General features: G+C 40.1%; 2 protein-coding genes across 3 annotated transcripts; one reads left to right on the top strand and one right to left on the bottom strand.

Annotated features, from left to right (window-relative positions):
* The first annotated feature begins 5,074 nt into the window (after window positions 1-5,074).
* Window positions 5,075-8,936, top strand: LOC104702876 (extra-large guanine nucleotide-binding protein 1). The gene is made up of 8 exons (XM_010418796.3): window positions 5,075-6,487; window positions 6,580-6,717; window positions 6,809-6,913; window positions 7,007-7,195; window positions 7,282-7,474; window positions 7,595-7,833; window positions 7,950-8,113; window positions 8,193-8,936. Exons 1-8 carry the CDS (start codon window positions 5,393-5,395, stop codon window positions 8,755-8,757), a joined length of 2,688 nt encoding a protein of 895 aa, XP_010417098.2. The 5' UTR covers window positions 5,075-5,392; the 3' UTR covers window positions 8,758-8,936.
* Window positions 8,783-11,338, bottom strand: LOC104702875 (protein root UVB sensitive 4). Of its 2 annotated transcripts, none has more exons than XR_015562471.1 (10): window positions 10,775-11,319; window positions 10,561-10,707; window positions 10,325-10,471; window positions 10,179-10,241; window positions 10,026-10,102; window positions 9,842-9,947; window positions 9,658-9,755; window positions 9,386-9,540; window positions 9,232-9,297; window positions 8,783-9,144 (listed from the first exon to the last, which is right to left on the bottom strand). XR_015562471.1 is itself a non-coding variant. In XM_010418795.3 (10 exons), the coding sequence occupies exons 1-10, from the start codon at window positions 11,237-11,239 to the stop codon at window positions 8,914-8,916; spliced, it is 1,560 nt and encodes a 519-aa protein (XP_010417097.2). In that variant the 5' UTR covers window positions 11,240-11,338; the 3' UTR covers window positions 8,783-8,913. The 2 variants fall into 2 exon arrangements, 1 of the variants encoding a protein (XP_010417097.2); XM_010418795.3 differs by having other exon boundaries at window positions 9,658-9,760; window positions 10,775-11,338.
* Window positions 11,339-11,727: the final 389 nt, after the last annotated feature.

Raw genomic sequence — 11,727 nt, forward strand, 5'->3', positions numbered from 1 at the left:
CCACCACAAAAATAGAGTCAAAACCTCGTTGAGTTCGCGGTAAACCCATGACAAAATCCATACTAATATCGGTCCATGGTTGTGTAGGCACAAGCAAAGGAAGATAGAGACCCGCGTTTGTAGCTTGACCCTTGGACGTCTGACATATCACACAACGTTCAACAAAACGTTCCACATCGCGATGGAGAGACGGCCAAAAATAAGATGAAGAAACGAGGTGTAGAGTACGATCACGACCCACATGACCCTCATTATGTTTCTCCGAAATAAGCTGTAAACGAAGGCTGCAATCCGGAATACATAAACGGGAATCACGAAAAAGAAACCCATCATGTAAGGAGTAAACAGAAGAGCGGCCAGCATGAACATCTTCCATAACACGCCCAAAGAAGGGATCAGAAACATAGAGATCAGCAAACGTACTAAATCCCGGTACAGAGACGTGTAAAACTGCAAGCACCGAGTGTCGCCGACTAAGAGCATCAGCAACTCTATTAGAAACGCCCGAAGTGTGCTTAATAACAAAAGTAAATTGTTGCAAGTAGGCTACCCATGAAGCATGACGAGAAGAAATTTTGTCTTGGCTGCTAAGATGCTTCAAAGCATCATGATCGGTATAAAGAACAAACTCCTTATGAAAAAGATAATGGCGCCAGTGTTTGACAGCTTGAACAACTGCATAAAATTCAATGTCATAGGTGCTATAACGTAAACGCGCACCAGCCAACTTCTCGCTAAAGAAAGCGATGGGACGAGTACGTTGGCTTAAGACAGCGCCAATCCCAAATTTTGAAGCATCACAATGAAGCTCAAAGACCATAGTGAAATCAGGAAGTGCTAAAATTGGAGCCGAACTGAGCTTATCTTTGATCAAAGAAAATGCCATAGATGCTTCTGGAGTCCAGGCAAAGGTACCATCTCGAATACAACTTGTAATTGGGGCCATCACACTACTAAAGTGTGGGACAAAACGCCGATAAAATGAAGCTAAGCCATGAAAGCTACGCGTTTCCGACAATGTCTTAGGCTCAGGCCAAGACTGTATCGCAGAGACTTTGCTAGGATCCACAGCTAATCCGTCGCCAGACACTATATAGCCCAAGAAGTGGACTTGACGTGAACCAAACTCACACTTTTTCATCGTAGCAAAGAATTTATCACGACGTAGAACCAAGAGAACTTCACGCAAATGACGGATGTGATCATCAAGAGACAAGCTAAAAATCAATATATCACCAAAGTAAACCACCACAAATTTACCAATGAATGGGCGGAGAGCTTGGTTCATGACACGCATAAAGGTACTAGGAGCATTTGACAAACCAAAGGGCATGACAAGCCATTCGAAAAGCCCTTCTCGTGTCTTAAACGCCGTTTTCCACTCATCACCCGGACGTATGCGAATTTGATGATACCCACTTTTTAAATCGAGTTTGGAGAACACAGTCGCTGCACCGATCTGATCAAGTAAGTCATCAAGTCGAGGAATAGGAAAACGATAGCGTACCGTGATTTTATTAATGGCGCGGCTATCAACACACATCCTCCATGAACCATCTTTTTTTGGGATAAGGAGAGCAGGTACGGCACAAGGACTCAAGCTTTCCCGCAAAAAACCCTTAGAAACCAAGTCCTCAACTTGTTTACGTAGCTCCTCGTGTTCACTTGGGCTCATGCGATAATGACTGCGATTAGGAAGAGCTGCATCAGGTACTAAATCAATACGATGTTGAATGTCACGAAGAGGAGGAAGGCCTGGTGGTAAGTCATCGGGGAAGACATCAGCGAACTCATGAATCACGTCTTGAAACACTGAAGGAATAACACGTTCCGTTGGAATAGTCCCATGAGTCGACAGCATGACAAGAACAATACCCGCATCACACATTTCAGCTTCAAAGGGACGCTTTTGTAAAATTAAGATTTAGCTAGAGGGGGATGATACTTGAGCGGCAACGAAGGCTTCAAAACAAAGCTGCGGTTTTGAAAGCTGAAACTGTAGGTGTTAAGAAACCCATCATGCAAAACCTTTCGATCAAATTCCCAAGGCCGACCCAACAATAAATGACAAGCATCCATAGGAACCACGTCACAGTAAAGCTTGTCTTTATAAGCTTCACCAACCGAGAACGTCACAAGTGCACGTCGTGTGACACTCACGTCATTGCCCTTTTGCAACCAAGCCAACTTATAAGGGACAGGATGTGGCTCATCGGGAATACTCAGCTTTTTAACTGCAGACTCTGCTATAACATTCTCACAACTACCCGAATCAATTATGAAATTACAAACCTTACCACCAATCGTACACCGTGAATGAAAGAGGTTATGACGTTGCGGAGCCTCCGATTGGCTACGTGGTGCTAAGCAAGAATGACGTAACATCAAAAGTTGACCGGAATCTGCTTCTAACTCCTCGGTAACAACTTGATCCTCCTCATACTCATCATAAATTACCTCAACATCACGCCCATTATCATCAAGCAGGAGTCCTCTACGATTGCGTGTCGGACAAGCAGACTGGCGATGCCCCGGTTCCCCGCAAGCAAAACAACGGAGAGTTCCCTACGGACTGGTCGGTTCGTGTCAACAGGAACAATAGCGGTCTCCTTAGCTGGAACAGGCACAGTGATTTCCGGAACAAAAGGAGTAGCAGGGGAAGGTTGGCGATTCAGACGGGATGAACTCCAACCCGAATAATTGCCTTTGGTCTGTGTTTCAATGGTGATGGCTTGCTGATGAGCTTCGGCAAGAGAAAGAGGATGAAACAGGTTGAGTGTATGTTGTATCTGTTGACGAAGTCCTCCAATGAAACGAGCGGTCAATTGTTGTTCAGAATCTCTAACTTCCACACGATTTATTAATAGGAAAAATTCAGTGGCATATTCTTCAACCGTACGAGGACCTTGACGTAAATTCTGCAACTTTTGGAACAATAGTTGCTCGTAATTGAATGGCAAAATTTTTTGTTGCATGTGCTTACGAAGCTTGCCCCATGATGTGATTTTTTTTTCCTTGACGTAAACGAGTTGTTTTTAATTGTGCCCACCATGCTGCAGCTCGTTGTCGAAAACGGATCGCAATTAAAGGCACACAACGTTCTAAGGGTACACGTTTAAACTCCAGAATTTCCTCCACGGTGACAAACCAATCCAAAAGTTCCTCGGGTGAAGAACCTCCATGAAACTCTGGAATCTCCAGCTTAAAGCCAGATTCCCACCTCACATCATTATCATCTTCTCCGTTTTGACGAAGAAGCTTCACCTTTTCTTCACCAAAAGGATTCTCGTCAAACTCTGTTTTGTCATCTTCTTCAAAAATTCTGTCTTCCTCCGGAGCCGCTGTACGCAAACTCATCGCTTGAACCGCCGTTGCTAAGCTCTGAACTTGAGCTCGAAGTTCTGCGATGGCTTGGCGATTAAGCTCTCCCTCACTTGGCTGGACTTCTTTCTTTGGTCGCGGCATAGTTACGGATCGTAGCGAAGCTCTGATACCAACCTGGCGCAGCGTAAGAACTGGTTGTAGCTCTATCAAGGGAATTCAATTATTCTCTTGAGACCTACTTCGCTCAATCAAGAGATTTCTATAAATCTCTTGAGACCGACTTCCTGTTTTGATGAAACTAATCGAATCAAGACAAGGGATGCAAAGACAAATCTCGTTTATTAATTTTCAAAAGCTGCCTATCAAAAGAGATAAAGAAAAGCTTATATAGGCGAGGTCACAACCGACCTTGAAACACCAACCCTAGACACGTAAAGCTAACTACAATAGAAGTTTACTTAGAAAAGGAAAACATAAAATGGAAATACTAAAACACCAATAAATCCTTGATTCTTGAGTAAGAAGTTATGAAGATGTCGCTACATCACAAAGTGCTACCACATTTCCGTCTGCATTTCTGATTACCAGATAAACCAACTGAACCTAAGCCCAACTGACAGACGTCAAATAAGATATTGTTAATAGCAGAAAGGAGGCTCGAATTTGGGATGTGGGAGTTTCACCCTCTCCTCATTTTTCTCTTGATCCGATATGATCCCCGTCTACCATAGAGCTCTTACTAGATTCCGAAAATCCGATTTCTCACTCTCTTAATCTTGCCATGGACTTCTGATCACTTCTCAATTGAACCTAGAAAATCAACATCAGTTTTCCTCTCGTCAAACCAATTTCTCCGTCCATTCATATTGTCTCATTCTATCTTGAACATTAAAGACTATCAAAAACCTTTGTCAATAGAAGACAAACTTAGAAAGGTGCCCGAGAAGAGAAAAATGAATTGTCAATGAAACACCCGCATGAACCTAACTTGATTCACTCAGTCACTCTCAAGTGGTTAATCACCGTTATCATATAATCATCAACAATCCAACATATATAGGCCATGTTCTTTTGTTGATCGCTATCCTAACGACTGCAGTTGAAACTAAAGAAGGAAAAACTGAACGGACAACACAATTTTTCAAAAAGTCAGTGGCTGATAGTTTTGGAGATGATACGTGTATTAATGATTTTATAATCGGTGGTTATTGTGACGACTCCTCCGTCGATATTACCGTATATTACGCATCAACTCCATGTTTTTTTAGCGTCACTTTATTAATGTCCTTTGTTGTCGTTTTTTTTTTACAGCTCTTACATCCACTGTAGTTTGCACACTTGCAATCAACAGAATGAACAGGCCCTATCGAAGTTTCAATTCCAAAAAAAAAGTGTTCCCGCTAACTAGCGAGAGAGAACGTCCCCGTAGCTAAGTAATGGGCCAAGGGGTAACTTGATAATTAGTTAATGGGCTTACAAAAATCTCAAATCTGAAGATTTACCAAAGCCCAATAAATAGAAGTAAAACTAAAAAAAAAATAACAAATATCCTAAAAAGGGGAAAAAATTATACCGTAAATTTCGCAACGAATCAAAGAAAAAAAAGGGAAAAAGTTTATTTTTTTTTAAATAAAAATTACTGTTCATGGATCCCACGTGATCAGACAGCTCAAATTCCGATCTCGTAACGACGTCGAATAAGACAATTTCGGTTTTGTCTCTTAAACTGGGTCCCACGCCTTTTTTTTTTAACCCCTTCCCTCGATCTTAAAAATAAAATTCCAAAAAGCAAAATTAAAAAAAAAAAAAAAAAAAAAATTATCGCACAAGATTCCAGCTGAGTAGTAGTACTGTAGTAGTAGTGGTTTCTTCATCTTTTTCTCAATCACACTTTTCTTCTCTCTCTCTCTTTCTTTCTTTCTTTCTTTCTTTCTCCCACTTGTGTGAAGAAGCTCAACAAGGAACCCTAAAAAAAAAAAAATGATTCTTCTTTGATTTTTTTTTGTTTTGTTTTTCTTACCAATACAATTTGCTTATTTCTGAAGCAAAATCCCTAAGGGTTGAAAAAATGCCATTGAAGAAGAAGAAGATGACGAAAGAAGTAGTAGTTGATGATTGTTGTATATTCGCTGAAGAATACGATGGTCCACCATTATCATACAACATACCTTGCGCTGTTCCAATTAACGTCGAGAAAATCCCCGTCGCCGCCGTTGTTTCTCCGGTTTGTATCTCCGACGACATGTCTTTCCCTGTGATTCAACCGATTTTGCCTCTTGATAATAATAATAACAACAGCAAGAATTTTCTTAGAGATTCGGTTTCTCCTACCTCTGTTATCATAGATAACTGTGGTGGATCTAGTGAGCTTGGATTGGTTTCTGATTCCGTCACCGTTTCTCCTACTTCTGTGGTTGAAGAGGAAGAAGAAGGTGGACTGAGTAGCAGCTCTGGTGAGTTGTTGAGGTCTAGGGTTAGTAGTTCAGTGAAAGAGAGCTTAGATTTGAACGAATCGTCGAATGCTTTGGTGGTACCTGATTGGGAATCTAATGATTCGGTTATGAGTATGGATTATCCTTCTTCTCGTGTTACTGGGGATTGTGTTAGTGAAACTGGTAAGAAGCAACCAGTTGTTACTTTCTTAGGTATTGCTTCTGATGATGATGGATTTGAGGAAGAGGATTCTAGTAATAATAACCAGAAGCGGGTTCGTGTTATCCCTGTTAAGAAACAGCCTCAAACCAAAGGGAAGAAAGGTTCTTGTTATCGGTGTTTTAAAGGAAGCCGGTTTACTGAGAAGGAAGTTTGTCTTGTTTGTGATGCAAAGTATTGTAGCAGCTGCGTGCTTCGAGCTATGGGTTCTATGCCTGAAGGTAGGAAATGCGTTACTTGTATCGGGTTTCCTATTGATGAGTCGAAGCGAGGGAATTTAGGGAAATGTTCTAGGATGCTTAAGAGGCTGCTTAATGATTTGGAAGTTAAACAGATTATGAAGACTGAGAGGTTTTGTGAAGCTAATCAGTTACCAGCTGAGTATGTGCTTGTTAATGGACAGCCTCTTTACCCTGAAGAGCTGGTTACACTTCAGACTTGCTCTAATCCTCCTAAGAAGCTGAAACCTGGTGACTATTGGTATGATAAAGTGTCTGGACTCTGGGGAAAGGTGAATCATAATAATATTTACTGTCTTTTTATGAGTTTTGTGTCTTAGACTGTGTCAAAAACGTTTATATGTATTATGTTGGGATTCTACAGGAAGGAGAGAAGCCTTATCAGATAATTAGTCCTCATCTGAATGTTGGAGGTCCTATTAGTCCGGAAGCTAGCAACGGAAACACTCAAGTTTTCATTAACGGCCGCGAGATTACCAAAGTAGAGCTACGAATGCTGCAGGTTTAAACATTTTTGAAGTGTATGATTCTTGATTGAAAGAGATTTTGGATGTCGTTGATGATTTAACTTGATTATTTCTTCTGTATTACAGTTGGCAGGAGTTCAGTGTGCGGGTAACCCTCATTTTTGGGTTAACGAGGATGGATCGTATCAAGAAGAAGGACAGAAGAATACCAAGGGATACATATGGGGCAAGGTTCGTTGTTTTGCGTAAAATTTATATTCCATTCGGTCTTGAATTTGCGTATTCCTCTTTGATTGAAGGTGACAAACTCGTGCTGCTTTTCAGGCTGGCACGAAGTTACTTTGTGCTGTATTGTCACTTCCTGTTCCATCCAAATCTAATGCGAATGCTTCTGGGGAACAACTTCATAGCGCAAATAGCAGAAGCATTCTGGACCATCTTGAGCATAGGACTTTGCAAAAAATTCTGTTGGTTGGAAACAGAGGTTCTGGAACTAGCACGATATTCAAGCAGGTATGATATGTATTTGTTATATGTCGCACTGCTTATTAGCCTATGCCCCAAAATCTACAATATAACTGAATGACTTTATCGCTCAGGCAAAGATCCTATATAAGGACGTACCATTCTTGGAAGATGAGCGTGAAAATATAAAGGTGATTATCCAGACCAATGTGTATGGTTATCTCGGTATGCTTCTTGAGGGCCGTGAGCGGTTTGAAGAAGAAGCTCTTGCTGTCCGGAATATGAAGCAGGGTGTCATTGAAGATATTCCTGCTGCTGCGGATGAAGGTGAATAGATTTCACACTCCTACTTTTTGCTTAGTAGCAGGATCTGAAATTTGTTATGGACAATCATGAATTTATATATGTAACCCATTTGAGTCTAAACTTGGTCTATGTTATGAGCAGGAGATGCTAAAAGCAACAACAAAACTGTGTACTCCATTGGCCCAAGGCTTAAAGCATTTTCTGATTGGCTATTGAAGACTATGGCTGCTGGAAATCTTGGGGTCATTTTCCCTGCAGCTTCTCGTGAGTATGCCCCACTGGTTGAAGAGTTATGGAGGGATGCAGCGATCCAAGCTACATACAAGCGAAGAAGTGAGCTAGGACTCCTTCCCAGTGTCGCTAGTTACTTTTTGGAACGGGTAAATTTGTTTTTCACTATTTCTTTTGCACTCAAATTTCCTGTTGGGTATTTGGTTACTGGGAAGTGAAACTATGAGTTTATTAGTTTTCTAAGTAGCTGTTTTGACTTCTTCAGGCTATTGACGTATTGACACCAGACTACGAGCCATCGGATTTGGATATATTATATGCTGAAGGAGTCACTTCGTCCAGTGGTCTAGCTTGTCTCGATTTCTCATTTCCACAGACTGCATCTGAAGAGAATCTTGATCCGTCCGATCACAATGATTCTTTGCTCAGGTAAGTATTATCTGATTCCCTTTTTGTGTGTTTGTAACATTCAAGTCAGTTTGAAGACATTTTATTGTGTTTTTTTCAGGTACCAGTTAATAAGAGTACCCTCGAGAGGCCTCGGTGAAAACTGCAAGTGGATTGATATGTTTGAAGATGTTGGGATGGTTGTGTTTGTTGTTTCCATGAGTGACTACGACCAGTGTTCAGAAGATGGAACCAACAAGATGCTACTCACTAAAAAACTCTTTGAAAGCATAATCACTCATCCCATCTTTGAGCACATGGACTTCCTCTTGATACTCAACAAGTACGATCTCTTGGAAGAAAAATTGGAACGAGTTCCTTTATCACGCTGCGAGTGGTTCCAAGACTTCAATCCCGTGGTCAGTCGTCACCGTGGTTCCAACAACGGTAACCCCACTTTGGGCCAGCTTGCGTTTCATTACATGGCGGTTCAGTTCAAGCGGTTTTACTCTTCCTTGACTGGGAAAAAGCTGTTTGTTTCTTCGAGCAAGAGTTTGGACCCGAACAGTGTTGATTCATCGCTCAAGTTTGCTATGGAGATTCTGAAATGGAGCGAGGAGAGAACAAACATCTGCTTGAGTGATTACTCTATGTACAGCACTGAGCCAAGTTCCTTCTCAAATTGATGTTTTCACGTTCAACAAAAGAGTCTTAATGTAAATGGTAACTACTTTCTTGTGTATAGATTGCCACGTAGAGTTTTAGCAAAGTACTCACGCTTCAATTTACAGACAGATCTCTGTGTACTATAAACAGTTACAATTTAACTGATTTTTATTATGTTACAGTTGAGTTTTGTCGAAAATGTATCTAACTTGTTCTTCTGCACTCATCAAGACGTTCTTCACAATCCAACCTTGTTCTTGCATTTGTTTGTTCAGTGTGATAAAATCATCTCGTGCAGCAAGCTTACTCTCTCCGGTGAGTAAGGACCAATCTTGCACCGTCAAGTCTGAAGATGTGTCTCTTCTCGTGATTCTATTGTTTCCAAGGGATTTACGTATGTAACATGTCTGAAGATACCAATCAAAACATGTTATCAGTTCAAGTAGTATAATGAGCTTATATTAAAATTGACTAAAACTTAGTAAAGTCCTTGCCTGTAACAAACTCGTGATAATGTCCACACTGTTGGCTCCTTTACGCAGACAAATGACCATTCCAAGCTAAACATTTTACAAATGGCAAGATCAAACTAGAGAATCATGGGATCTGAGAACCTATAAGTATAAGTTAGCATAGATAAAAACTTACTTTTGGTATTCTTCTGAAACCTTGAGAGGAAAGTTCCATGGTTATGAAGTAGCCATCATCACTGCACAGTGATTGCATTGCCATCATTGATTGTGCCGGAATCTGAGCCTTTGGATCTAAGCATCCAATTCTGATGGGCCAAACCCTTTTGCTACCTACAAAAATACAATTAACATATGAACGACACAGCTTATTTATCAGTGATAGATAGCTACACCATCTAAAAAGTCAATGGCCTTAAGAGTCTATAAAGGTTTTTTTTTGTTTTTCACCTCTGCTGCCAAAAAGATCAATTCCTTCCTCTTCACCCACTTCGGCAGGGGAAGGTACTTGCCTGAATTCAATCCATCTTTCCAGAATTATTTCAAGCCTATTCTGATAAGAAAAGGAAAAATTAAAATTATAACCCGGAAAATTCTCCATTATTTGTCTGATCAACAATGTTATAAAAGCTACCTTGGTTAATGTTTGCAGATTGATATGCTTGAGCCCTTGATAAATACCAAGGAGATCAAACGTGGAGAAAATTGGATATAAAACAAAAGGTAGACTTGCCTGCAATCTAGCACATTAGCAAGTCAGTACATTCTAAAATGATCTCACTAATGAAATAACCCAAACTTTACTAGAATCATCTAACCTTTGGTTGTTTTGGAATAGCATATTTAGAAGAACCGCCAGTAAGAGACCAAGGTTATCAAAACACACGGTTTGAATCTGAAACGTCACAAATTAAATCAGGGCATATATTATGTGATACCAAATGATATCAAGTAGGTTTCCTAAAAGAAACCTGCGCCTTTGCAGAGACTTCACCGAGGTTATCCGCTACAGCAAAGCTTCGATGTACAGCTGACTGCACATATCGATAGGATCGGTTGTCAAAACAAAAACACTAAACATAAAAACACTTAAAAAGTCAATAATATGAAACCTTACACCGGTTGCTAAGTAGCATGACAGGCTAATCTGTTTAGCAACGTTGGCAATAGAAGCTAGCAAAAGGAAGTAGTTTGGGAAAACTGGAGTCATTAACTCAACTCCAATGCTGAGACTAAAGAGTACAGACGTCGAGAACCGAACTCTCTTTGACAAAAAAAAAAATGAGTATAAGTAACAAAAGGTTCAAGAACTACAATTTGTTGAAGATAAACTCCAAAAAAGTTAATATATACCTTCAAATTAGTATCAAAAGCAGAAGCAAGACAAGCAGTGTATATACATCTACTTAACCGTCCAAGCCCATCTTTCAATATCCAATTAAAAGCAGCAGATGAAGCAAGTGACCGAGATTGTCCAATCCCTATGGCTCTAAACATGGCCTGCAGCAACACATGACTCAAGTACACCAAATTCAAAGTCTAGTAGAAGTATATGTCAATAAGTTACCTGAGTGGCAAGAACTTGCAAAGCAGAGCTGAAAACTCTGTGCAAAAATTTCCATTTCACATAACTTATATAATTCTCACTGACTTGTTTCGGTATGAAAAAATCTTTTGCAGCTGAAGAAGAAAGTCTTATCAATTTCAAGAACCCATCGTCGAGGCGGTCATCGTCACCAACACCATCTTCTTCATCAACACATAGCAGTAACTCCAAGGAATCACCTTTGATGAAGTACCTAGAAACTTTGCCAGAGGTTTTGATTGTGATTGGAAGACGACGAGTTGCGTTACTCGGAACTAGGAGTTCCTCTTTCGAGACTTGTTCGTCTTGCTTGTAATCAATGGAAGTTCTCAGAGACTTGGCGAGTTTTCTTGGAGAGAATTTGGGGAAATTGAAGATTGGGTATTGGGTTAGCGTTGATTTACATGGGTTTAGAAAAATACGAGAGCTTGGATTCGATGAATGCATCAGAGTTTCTTAGGGTTTTAGGGAAGGTTTTGCTACTTCTTCTTCTTCTTCTTCTTCTTCTTCGTTGGTTCTGTGAGTGGGAACGATTTTAATCTATTGGGCTCAATATGGGCCTTATACACTTTCTTTTTGGGGAAAACTCATTTCAACTTTGTGTGATGCTACCCAACTTTTGCTACCAGAGATACTAAAATATCTAAAATACAATATTAGATAATCTTATCATGTATTGCTACAAAACCTTTAATTTTTTTTTTTTAAATAAACTAATTTATACAGTAACAACTTGTTTATCCACTTTTTTTTAAATAAATCCCAATTTTATTTACTTTTAATATTTTCAATTTTTAAAGTAACTCCGAACGCCCCCAAGTCAATAATAATAGATGTGTGTCCCTTGTTTACAAGACTCCCCGTTGCTGCTCAGAATCTAACACATGGATATGTGTCATGTCATGTCATGTGGAACATCATCATGTTTATGACTT

This window comes from Camelina sativa, chromosome 7, assembly GCF_030686135.1.
Source record: "Camelina sativa cultivar CO46 ecotype springtype chromosome 7, ASM3068613v1".
NCBI lineage: Eukaryota > Viridiplantae > Streptophyta > Magnoliopsida > Brassicales > Brassicaceae > Camelina > Camelina sativa.